Here is a 12,282-nt window from a genome sequence, read left to right on the forward strand (position 1 = left end):
TCTTTCTTTTACAGTTCTTGGCACTGGGAACACATTATGGCAAAGTTTATTTACTTGATGTCCAGGGGAACATCACACAGAAGTTTGATGTTGTAAGTATGATGTTATTCAGAACACATCTACTGGGATGTAAAAACGCTGTGATATACTAAGTAATAAAGAAATCTTGCTACACCTGTAATTTTACTAAAGCATTTCCTGAACTCCCATCCCGTAACAAAAGAAACCATTTCTGGTCCTTGCAAAAACAAGTTACCCTGGATGGTTTTGTCATGAGCACATCTCAGTTTACATATAATAAACTTTCTTTGTGAAGAGAGAAGTGGAAATATGTATTTATGACTGCAAATGGCTATTATTAATTATGTACCCTAGAGGCTCATGACTACTATAAGGCAGGAGCCTGCTCATTAGGTGACCATTGTCAGTTGTTAGTGTGTACACTATCATCTTATCTAGTTGCCACAAGTAATTGAAAATTGATTGATTGCCTTGCTGGTTCAGTTTATCTACTGCAAATATATAACACTAATATTTTATGTGAATGTTTGAAGCTTGGACTCTAAAGGGATATTATTGATTGAAGGAGAAGAAGCAGGCATTTTCCTTATTGTGGTTCCTGATATTAGAGGATGAATGAAATGCAAAATTTAAAGCTCTATTCTGGAGTATTTGGGGTTCCTTTTAATTGTGGATATTTGTTGATTTTTTGTTTGTTTTTTAATATCTCATTTTCAAATTCCCTGTCTTCCATGGGAGGTAGAGACTTAGCAATTTTTTTTTTTTCTCCTGGCATTGTCACAAAATCTAGTAGCCAAGGATCAGTTTTTCATAGCAGTGTCAGCACTTGTCAGAGTATCCATCACAAGATGTTGGCATGTTTGCAAACCGAACGTATGTTCTAAAGCTGACACAGCTAGCTGCATGGGAGGGGTGAAAGGTTTTGTTTATATTTTTTAAAAATCTAATTATGCGATTGTGCAAGCAGGAGAGCAAGTCATAGGCAAAACCTAGTCTCCTAGGAACCACATTTGGAGGAAATTTTATGTATAGCTTTGGTCAGATTGACAATTACCACACTGAGTGTTAATGGAAGTTGAGCTAACTGTGTTCTTCCACTTTTAACTCTGTATGTTCATCAGGTCCACAGAGGAAATGCTGGCTGTGTTTCAGTAGAGGAAACACTTTTGGTGTCCCCCTTACACTTCTGATTACTTTATAGATATGCTACTTGCTAAAGATGCAGTTTCTTTCTCCCTGAAATAATCTATTTGGGACAGTCCAGATTAAAGTGTACCTGAATTCATCTCTTCCCTCTGTGCATTAAAAGACTGACTCAAATACTCACTCAAATGAAATGGAGATTTTCCACTGAGTCAGGCATTAAATGTCCTAGGTTTGTATTCATTCCACTCTGTGTTAGGTACTTGGAAGAGTTCATTTGTGGAACTGCCTTTTTTTCTCTAAGCTTATCACCAATGCCCTGTTCTCCCACACTGGTTCTAAACAGTGAAATCCCCGTCTTTCTGCAAAGACTTAGGGTAATGCCTTGGTGCAAAACAACGAAAGGGACCTGTTGTCTACTGAAGACTGTAGAACAAAACCCCTGCATCCTCTTTATACCCAACAATGCAAATCAGCTATTCTTTGCTTTTCTTTTCTTTAATAAAGAGTCCTCCTGGTGTCTGCTGAGAGAGTGGTTTCTTATGATGAAGTTAAGTTTGGGCTACATAAGCCACCTTCTGCTCTACAGTGCTTACTTTTTCCAACTTCACCTGACTCAGGATGACAATTTTTGTGATGTGTTTTATTATAGAGATTACAATGATTTCTTTTTAACCTTCTGTTTGACAAACTTTTTTTGAGGTGGAGAACAGGAAAAAGAAATATTTCTTGGATTTTATTCTTAATGTTTCTGTCTGTTTGGTAACGGATATGTCTCCAGTGCAACAGATAAATTATATCATGGATCAGGTGGAAAGGGTGCTTCTTTTTTTTGTTTTTTTGTAGTTTGAAGAAAAAATATTTTGCTTTAGGACCACTTGCCTTTAGAAGAAAAGTTTTCCAAGGAACTAGTAAGTGTTGTAGAACAGAAGGGGCTGCCAATGTGAGAAATAAAACAGCTCTGTGATATCCTTGGCTGCTTAAACAGAGACGTTTTCTGAATGAATGTTGTCAGCTGTTGAACCCATGGACAGTTTATTCTGAATTGGCTCCTGTATGTCAGAATATTTTCCTTCTAACCTGAACTTTTTGAGATCTTGGACTGCAGACTAGAGGTATTGCTATCAAAATGTACGGTGGGGTCTTCCTTCTGTTCTGTCAGCGCTTGTTTACTGTCTTCTCTTTTGGAGGATTTGCATTAGTGCATTGCTGTATTGTAAGTCCCAAGAAAACTTTAACCTTTCTTGAAAAGAGAGTGAGCTGCTTCCTGAAGGCCTAGAGATGCAAAGCATTCTTTGTAAATGTGCTGGGGCAAAGAGTATTTTCTATAGTAGTATTTTCTCTGGTTCTCTGTTAGGTCCAAAATGAGCAAATCCCTTCTGAGAAGCATTTCCACTGGTAGACTAGCAGATGTGGCTCTACCTTGAAATTGTAAATAGGAGAAAGATCTGTTGTTGCTAATTTCTGGAAATTCGTAGTGTATAAAAATTGTTCAAAGTAAATGAAGTAGTCTCTCATTAAAGAGCAAGCAATTTTACTACTGAAATCTTGATATTATTTGCAGTAAACAATGTTCCCGGGGAAAGAATTTTACGTATTTTTCTTTTTGAAAGAGTCTTCTCAGCAGATATTTTCTGTCTTATGAGATGGGCAGAAATGAATAATAAGGGTAATAATGTGAAGCCTTTTCTCTGGAAGAAATCAGTTATGTAGTTCAAGAGATCATTCTACATATGAGTCTTTATCTGTATTTTTAAGAATTTAGGGTTTTTTTGAAGCCAAGTTGGGGAATAAAAAAACTAATTGTTTTTTTTTTAATTACCTGTAAGTCTATCAAATTTGTAAGCAGAAAAAAAAGATATACGCAGAAAACTTTAAAAGTCACTAGATCTTAATAGTGTTCATATGTAAAACCGAATGGGTAGAGGAGTGTTTATTTTCACCTTTTTGTAAAATTTCTTCTAACAGCCAGTTCATATTAAATATATGTAGAAAATACCTTTACTGCTACTGTAGTCCTCTTGATTTCCATTATCTTTACTAATCTCAGGTAAGTATACGACATAATATAAATGGTCTTATAAATTGAAGAAATAATTTTGATTTTATAATAACTCATTTATTTTTCCTATTGGCTCACATCTGGATTTTAACCAAATTGTAAAACAGAAATGGAGACTGATCTCAGTGGATTTGCAGCATAATTACTTGATCATGTCTTCAGCTCCTGTTAACTTTGAGGGAGAAAACTCACATTTATATTGCATAGCTGCATAGTCTCCAGAATGGCCAGTTTTTTAATGTTGGCCCTTCTCTTGAAGGCTGAATGCATTTAACATATTAAATTGCTCAAAGCAGCTGTAAGAAACACTAAAATGTTATGGCATCCCTAGAAGTTTTGCTATTCTGACATGGGGTTTTGTTTGTTTTTAAAAACAAAAAAAAAATCTCTTAGGACTTCACTCTGTAATGTCCATAGCAGCAAAGCAGTGCGGGTATCCTAAATCGCAAATATTCATCCTAGTGCTGGAAACACTTAATCATATGCTCTTGAACTACATAACTGAGTGAAAATGTGTGCCTTGAAACTGATGCAGGAGACTTTTTGGTTTGGGGAGAATGGAAAGACAGGAATTGGGGAGCTTTGGCTTTGAGTGGTGTGGTATCTCAGGAGCCACACTTGTGCTCTTGCATGATCCTCCTTTCCTCCTTGCCTAGCGTGTTTTTAGCTCTTGCCAGTGTGGCTGTCTTTGACAATGTCAGCCGCCTTAGATTAACTGATATGCATCCTCAAATAACACATGTTTGACAAACTGATGTTCTCTTATATTAGGGTTCAGTGCATTGAGTGAGATGAAATGTGTCAAACGCACTGAAAATTATTACTAAAAGGCAAGAAGAAGGGGGGAAAAGCAAGCTGCTAATGCCACTGACAAAGGATGATGCAGGACTGATTCACAGCATGTTAATTTGAAATGCCTCTCCATCTTTCTTTTCTTCTTAGACTGTCTACAATTTATTAATATAATTATTGCTTCAACTGACATCTTGTGGATTAAGGACTTGTAGATATGGAGAAAGCTGTACAAACATGTTTAGTTAAGTAACAAATCAAAAACCTTTCAAAGAGCAAGAAAACCTGCCCCCATTCTGGTCTTCTAATAAACATCAAGCTTAAAGCAAAAATGGTCAGAAGTCTTGACTGGTACCAGTGATATTCTACGAGAAGGGGAAACATCACCTATTTTACAAGTAGCGGGGGATTTAAATGTTTAATGCATCAGGAGTGTTTCAGAGGTGATGCATGAGCCTAGAAAATCATGCAAATAGTGTTTTAAAGCTTCTATTAGTGCAAAGAAATTGAAGTCCTTTTAGCATGCAACATTTGTAAACTCTTCAAGACTGCTGGAATTTCAGAAAGAATGAAACTTTAAGTAGAGGCCCCTCCTGGTAGCATTTCTTTTTGCCAGTTATTTCTTTCCTTGCCTCACCACTTTTTTCTGATTGTCTCACATTGTGTAGTATTAAACTTTTCTTTATTTTGTTTTAATTGGAGTGGCAGAAATCCAAAATCACTAGGTCATCTCCGCTACCTTGAAAAATTAAAGGGGAGTTCCTTCTACGATGGTACTGTTGTCCTTAGATCTGTTAAAGTTACAGCACTTGCCAGCTTCTGGAGCAAGTGTGTTGCTTGCTTGAAGGTCAGTGCCCTGTTGGTTTTGCTGATACCTCAGCACATGGTAAAAAATGTCAGAGATTTCTGTGGACTTGATGTGCTTTTGAGAGAGTTTAATTTAACAAGAAAAGCGTGTTTCCTAATGAAGAAGCAGATGTTGTTAAGTACTAAACACTGTTTCTGGAAATGATGCAGAGCCCGCTGACTGCTGAGAGAGATAACGCAGCATCTTTCAATGGGAGAGGTAACTTTTAGCATTTGATTGTATAATGAAGTTACTTTGAATGGAATTTTGCGTGAGAGTTTAAGATGATATAAATGTCACTTATTTTGACAGGCTACTTAAAATTCCCTGTTTATTACTTTAACTACATCATTTTAGTTGTCACTGTCAGACTATGAAAGAAGACTTAGTCAGGAAATGAAATGAAGCAACAGAATTTAGAGTAAAGATCTGGGTAGCTGTGTGTTAGTGTTTGCAGGGTGTCACTGCACCTGTTGACTTTGAAGCTGAAATCCTCTGTTTTGTACAAAACCAGGCATGCAGCTGTAAAGGTAGTCTCCAAAACCCAAAAATTAAGGTTTTAATAAGAGTGAGTGTCTAGACGGGGAACAGGCTTTCTTCCTCTCTGTGGCAGTTGCCACCTAAATGGATTGTCCAGTCCTACAGCTTAAATGCTTTAAGTTAACCCCTTGCTCTGCCCAGTGGAAGAACTGGGGAAAAGTTATGTCCTTCAGGATTTTGCTCTTATGACTTGGATGTCTACACCCAATTTAATAGCGTTTCTTGTGCTTCTCTCTGCCTGTCTTTTCATTTTAACTGCCAATGATTTGGAAATCCAGAGGTTTTTACAGTAGTTGTGGGAGTAACTCAGGTGGCCATTTGAGTTTGGCATTTTGGATTTTATAAAGGCTTGAGAAGTATGTCTAATGATGTTTGTTCAGTGTTTGTTCGGTTGTTTGTGATATGAAGTGTTTGCAGTGGGAGCTGTGGAGCTATAGAAGATTAGGGCCGTTCCTTAGCAAGAATGATGGTGTATCTGGATGTCTCCGGGTGAGAAGTGAGGTAGCTTGCCTAGACCAGCAAAAATTGTGGTGTCAGAGCTGTTATTCTGTAGATCTAGACAAGTTTCTTGTCTGACACGACTCTCAGATGTTTTGCACATCATCTTTGTATCCACTGTATCTAACTTTCCTTCAAAGGGAGCATTGCTTAAGTTTTTACTTAAACAAAGAGATCGGGTGGATGTTGTAGGCATTTGTTATTACTAAAAATGTTTGGAGCATGGAAGAAATATGGGAGTTTTAAACAATTGTAGTATCACGCATGATTCATTTTTATAAGCTCAAAACTGAGGAGGGCATGACCATTTCGTTCAGTTATTCTTTGAAGCTTGTACCTTGCACAAGCTCTGTAGCTTAGCGCAGAGAAATGTAAAAAGTTTAGTTGGAAGTATGTTTTCAGCTACAGGAGCTCTTGTATGGTTGAGATGTTTATTTTGTCAATGCTGTTAGCTCATACAAGTCCAACATGGTTGTGCAGTCAGAAACAACAACATGTATGCTGTAGATTAAATTAATTTCATTTCAACTATAAAGCTTAAGTATTTTCTCAGCTGTGTCTGGGACTGCAATTGTTTCTTCCTTCTCATTTGAACTTTTCACTAGCTAGTGTGTTGCCCATGTACCTTCTTTTGAGAAGGATGTCCATCCTTAGACTGAGTATCTTTCTACAACTTCGTTAGTCTCCAAATGCGTGTTGTTTTTCCTTTATTTTTTGACATAGAAGTGTAGGAAGAAGTTTCCTTTTTGTTCACTAGTATCAGTCCATCAGTTGCATTTCATGACCAACTCTAAAGGTGCTAGGTACCTTAGCAGCGCTCTTCAATATCTCTGATTTCATTGAGTTTGTTCATGTCACCTCTTAATGAGGTGTAGCACTGTGACTAAACACTGTTTTGTTTCAATCATCTAGACACAGCAAATAGTTCCGTTTCTTTTAACTTAGTAGGATCCTGTCATATTCTGTGTGTTTCTCAAAAAAAATTGAAATCTGGAAAATTCTAGAGGGATGAGTATCTCGTGATTGGAGAATGCAAAACATGAAGGACATTACTACTATAATACTTAGTACAGCTTTGTTGGTCTACGAAAGGGCAAAGTTTCCAGTGTTTTGTTTGTTTTTTTTTTCACCAGACCTTGTACGGACTCTGTCTATTTTTATGAAAGATCAAATGGAGGACCTTACTGTGATTCTACTAAGTGACTTTACATGTGGCATTTGCAAACATTTTTGAACAAAATTATTTGTGACATTATGCAGAAGCATCAAAATCATCAAAACAACTTTTTTTTTTTTTTCCTTCTAGCTCTTTCACCATCCAGGTTTGGTAACATTTGTTGTTCGAATGCATGCTACATCTTGTGATTATTTAGAGACTGTAATTTGTGTTTGGAACTATTACTGACCTTTTCTCTAAAATATTGCCCTATGCACCATAATTTGGCAATATTAGTCAACAAAGTTTATTTGCTTTTAAGAAAAACACAGGAACATAGTTTCTAATTTCAAAGACATATTAGACAATCATGGACAATGATATGTTTTCATCTCTAATTTAAGCAAAAGATTACTTTTTCTAGAATGTAGTTGGCTCTTAAAATAAAGCCCCCAAAGAGTCCAAGCAAATTTCAAACAGCTATAAAATATGGAACATACTTTTCTGTGCCTTTCAGGGGCTTAGTCCCTGACAGGAAAGATTAGATGCTGCTAGGTTGTTCTGTCTTTACTACTGATTGGTATTCAAAGAATCGTAGATTCTCACCATCAGGGATGTCTCTGCCCTGCTGGGAACTTTCTGGTTTGTCCAGGAGATGTTGACTGGCACAGACATATGTTCAGTCATTCACTGCTTCCTTCTTCCAGTCATCTTGGGAGCATATTGTGCCACATCTGTCTCTTATACTCCCTAAATGCTCGTTGCTGATACATAGCTGGACCACTGGGCCAAGTTGCTCTAGACTTTTTGTTAGCAGCAATGAAAAAGCTAGTTTCAGGTAGCCCTGAGGAAGCCTTTTTATAAAAGAATGATTACATAGATGTGCATTTTCGAAACCCTAACCGTCTTGAAAAGCATAGGGAGAGTTTGGAAAGATTTGATTCCTAGGAAGCTTGTATACTGCTGATTCCTAGAGCTGTTTTCCTTTCAAATGGCAAATTATACCTGGATGGCATTTTCCTGTGTATGGAAGGCAGGCACTTGCGTGCACATATACAAAATAATAGCAGTTTGCTTGTCAGAATTATTCAGAGTTCTGGCATTAATAAAATATTATTTGCATTAGAAAATGTTTTCCTAGTTAGAAAGTCCAAAGCAACCAAGTTCTGGAGGACAGTGTTTTTTATACAAGTTGACATTAATGACAGAGCTACAGCCCTTTGTTTCCATTAACAATAAAAATGCAGCACTATTAAAAACACAAAATGACATAACAGGGGCATAATATGATGAACAAAACATGAAGGCAAAACTAAGTATTTTTTCCCAAAGGGATTAAGATATTATTGATAATGAACTTTGTAAATCTAAAAAAGATTCCTTTCTGAAGGATGAGACTTATTTGTTTTAAAAGACATGACAGTTTGTATAGCAATTTTGTGTTGCACTCCTGGCGGAGTGCTAAATGTGGAGAGTCCAGATTTGACCAGTCTTGGGTGTTAATGTCTCAGAGTGGCTGCTGACAAAAGTAGCTACTTTCAGGCTGACCATCTCCACTGTGATGCTGCTGTGAGGCAGCCAGCTCCGCTCAGTGTCCTGTGACACAGCGAAATAAAAGTACAAGAAATTTCAGAAATCAGTATTTTGGTGTTGGAAGGTTCACCACTCTAACCATAAACTGGCTGCTAGTTGAAGTCTGTAGTTGCAGCAGGTCTTGGCAGTTTTGAGCTGTGAAATGTTAGCAATGTAAAGATGGAGAAATGAATGAATCTGTTAGTTTGCTTTTTTGATCTACTTTATTTAAAGTTTGTTGTAAGCAATCACGCCTACACTTTGCTGGTATTGAAATAGAGCCTCTTTGTAAATGCATTGAGGAAGTTGTACAGGATCAATTCATCTTCACATTTAGTTTTACCTGTTTTACCATCACAGCGAGGGTACAGCACTTTGTGATCCATAGTTTCTGCTTGTGTGAGTACTCTCCTCCCATCTTTCAGACACCCAACATTGATCATTGTTGAGTATCTCCAGTGGGTTTGTGTGACTTTCCCAGATAATATAATTGCAAATAAAGGGAGTTCCAGAGTTGGTTTCCAAAGAGAATACAGTGCTTTTGTAAGCAGGGCATGTATTTGTTATTTCATATAGCACTGACTTATGCCAGTCTGTACCAGCGTTGATAACTGAATGTTTACATGGAAAATGGCTTTAGTTCTAGCTATTGGCTGAACTTCATCTTTCATCACCTACTGCAATATTTAACTATACCAGGAATATGACCAGTTGCAATGTTTTCAGCCAGGAAAAGGAGTTCCTTCCCTTACAATATTTCTGCTTCTGTCTGATTCCATCAGTGAGAGATGTTTTCACTGATTTCAGTAGCCATTGAGTTGGGATAATTGTCTGTAGTGGAACGGTTGACAGGCTAAACTAACTGGAAAAAATATTTAGTGAAGTTTTTCATGGCAGGAGCTGGTAGAAGGAAGAAAACTGTGTAGTTGTGGAGAAAATAATGGCTACATAATTTAATGTATGGAGAAGCAGGGATACTAGGCTCCATGCGGTCGTGTCCTCTATACTGTGTGTTAGGTCATGGAGGGGGATGAGCGTCATGGCCATTATGAGGACCATCCTGGAAATTATGTTGGCACAAAGATGCATGACCCCTGAGAAGAATAGTCAAGAGCTTTTTGTTTCTTTAAAAGTTGTTTTGTCAAAGCACCAATCAAATAATAAATAAAACCTGTCCTGACAGGAACTTATATTGTATGACCTTGTTGGTCTCTGCAATGTGGCTTATCAAGAAATGGAGAAAAAAGTTATACTTTCTACTTAAGGGGGCAGAATTCTGCAAAATCCTTTGCATTGATGACATTGGTGATGGTATTCTGTTAGAAACAAGCTATGAAAGCACCAAAGTAAGTTTCATCCTCAGAGGTTTAGGTACGGTTTTTAGATTGTTCTTCAAAGCCTGATTTATAATTCAGTAGCCTGAGTAGAAAGTTAATGCTCAATGATGAATTCACAAAGTTCATTGTGCCTGGAGAGTTGTTCTGCAGAGGAAGCAGTTAGAGAAATCATTGAGAGGTGAACCTCCAGATTGCCTAGTACAGTCTTCTCACATGCCGTGATGGGTCTTCCGAAAAAGGTGTGTGTAGTCATTGCCTGCAGCCCTTCCTTAGCCCCCCACCTGCACTTCAGCCCTCCCTATTGGTGTGATAAGGAATATTGCTTCATATTCTCAGGTGGCTTTAATACACAGATAGCAACAAAGAAGTAGAGGCAGTTTTAGGACATACCGATATTGAAGCCCTACAGTTACACAGTGGATGGCAAAGCAGACCTGGGGAGAGAGGAAACGAGAGTAATTTGTTTACTTTGGCACAGAGCTCCCTGGAGGATATCTGCTCACACACCAGTGTTTTAATAGAAAAGAGATTCTGGTTTGGATCCATCAGGAGTTAGCTAACAGTTAAACTCTGGTAGGAGGCAGTGTAGACTTTCAATATCAATTTGTTTTCAGTAATAGTTATATCATTCCTAGACAAGCATTCCGATTATCTAGCAACTACTACAGATGTAGGGAGATCCCTTGTTAATTTTTTTTTTCTCCTTGAATGTTTGGTTTGTTTTTTTCCTTAATCCCTGTAGTTGACAAACAAGATTAAGGGATTCACTGATGTGGAAAATATTGAAATCACTATTTGGTCTTTGGTCTTTCTCACTGTGTCAGACCATATGTGAGAGACTTCTTTTCCTCATGTTCCCTTAGTTTTAGACAAGCTTTTGAGACCTTTCATTTTTTGTAGGGAAGGTCTGCCTTCCTGCAGTCAAAATAAAAGTTAATGTCCTTGATGTTCTGTGTCCCAGACCTCATCACTCTCCCCAGCTTTCCCGTCTCCCTTTTCTTCTAACCAATGTAATCTTCCGTTTTTCATTTGGAGAATGGCAGATTCAGGAGTGTCGTAGGAAGAGCACTGGAGCAGGAATCCTTGCTTGCCATAATTTCGTAATCAATATGGTAGAACAAAAATTCTTTGGTGTGCATATTAGTAAATTTTCATCCAATGAAATTTTACGTGTTGTAAATTGAAAGTGTACTGATTCTGTTACAGTCAGTGGTGAACAGCTTATTTTGTAACTTTCAAACTGCCTTCTCAATTTAAACCTTTGTCTTACTGCATTATATTTCTCAGTTGTGTATAAACACATAGGTATGTATGTACTTCTACCTTGTTATAGGTAAATCACGATACAGCATCAGAATTTGCTTTTCTGAGTTGCTTTTCCCTCTATTGTATCAGTAAAACTCTACAAGTATACAAAATATGCATAAGTCAGTGCAGCACTGCAGCATCTAGGTCAAGAAAAGTGTGTGGGTTCAGTTTATGAAATGCAGCTGACTCTAGTTATCACAGAAATTGACTCTCATTATCATAGAATGACCTGAGTGTGATCTCATTCACAAGGATCATTTGAATCCAACTCCTGTCCCTGCACAGGACAACCCCAACATTCACACCATGTGTCCGATTGCATTGTCCAATTGTTTCTTGAATAGTGTTAGGCTTGGCGCCATGACTGCTTCCCTGAATAGCCTGTTCCAGTGCTCCACCACCCTCTGAGTGAAGAACCTTTTCCTAATATCCAACCTAAACCTCCCCAGCACATCTTCCTGCCATTCCCTCAGGTCCTATCATTGGTCACCAGAGAGAAGAGATCAGCACCTGCTCCTCCTCATTCCCTTGTGAAGAAGCACTAAATTGCTATAAGGTCTCCCCTCAGTCTCGTCCAGGCTGAACAGACCAAGTGACTTTAGTTGCTCCTCATATGACTTCTCCTCTAGCCCCTTCATCAACTCTGTGGCCCTCCTCTGGACACCCTCTGGTAGCTTTATATCCTTTTTTACTGCCTGAAATTGCACATAATGCTCGAGGTGGGGCCACAGCAGTGCGAAGTAGAGCAGGACAATCACCTACCTCGACTGGCTAGCAGTGCTGTGCTTGTTGCACCCCAGGACACGGTTGGCCCTATAGGCTGACAGGGCACACTTTTGGCTCATGTTCAACTTGCTTTCTTCCACAACACCCAGATCTGTTTCTGCACCTACTCTCCAGCCTCTTGCTCCTCAGTTTGTATGTATATATCCAGGGTTGCTGTTTCCCAGGTGCAAAGTCCGGTGCTTGCCCTTGTTAAACTTCATGTGGTTGCTGATTGCCCAGG

General features: G+C 38.2%; 1 protein-coding gene across 1 annotated transcript in view; it reads left to right on the forward strand.

The window, feature by feature from the left end:
• Positions 1-12,282, forward strand: part of VPS41 (VPS41 subunit of HOPS complex) — a 104,734-nt gene that overhangs the window by 20,147 nt on the left and 72,305 nt on the right. The window contains exon 4 of the mRNA XM_009568485.2: positions 15-92. Within this exon, the coding sequence (XP_009566780.2) occupies positions 15-92 (78 nt within the window). The remainder of the gene's footprint in view (positions 1-14; positions 93-12,282) is intronic.

This window comes from Cuculus canorus, chromosome 2, assembly GCF_017976375.1.
Source record: "Cuculus canorus isolate bCucCan1 chromosome 2, bCucCan1.pri, whole genome shotgun sequence".
Classification (NCBI taxonomy): domain Eukaryota; kingdom Metazoa; phylum Chordata; class Aves; order Cuculiformes; family Cuculidae; genus Cuculus; species Cuculus canorus.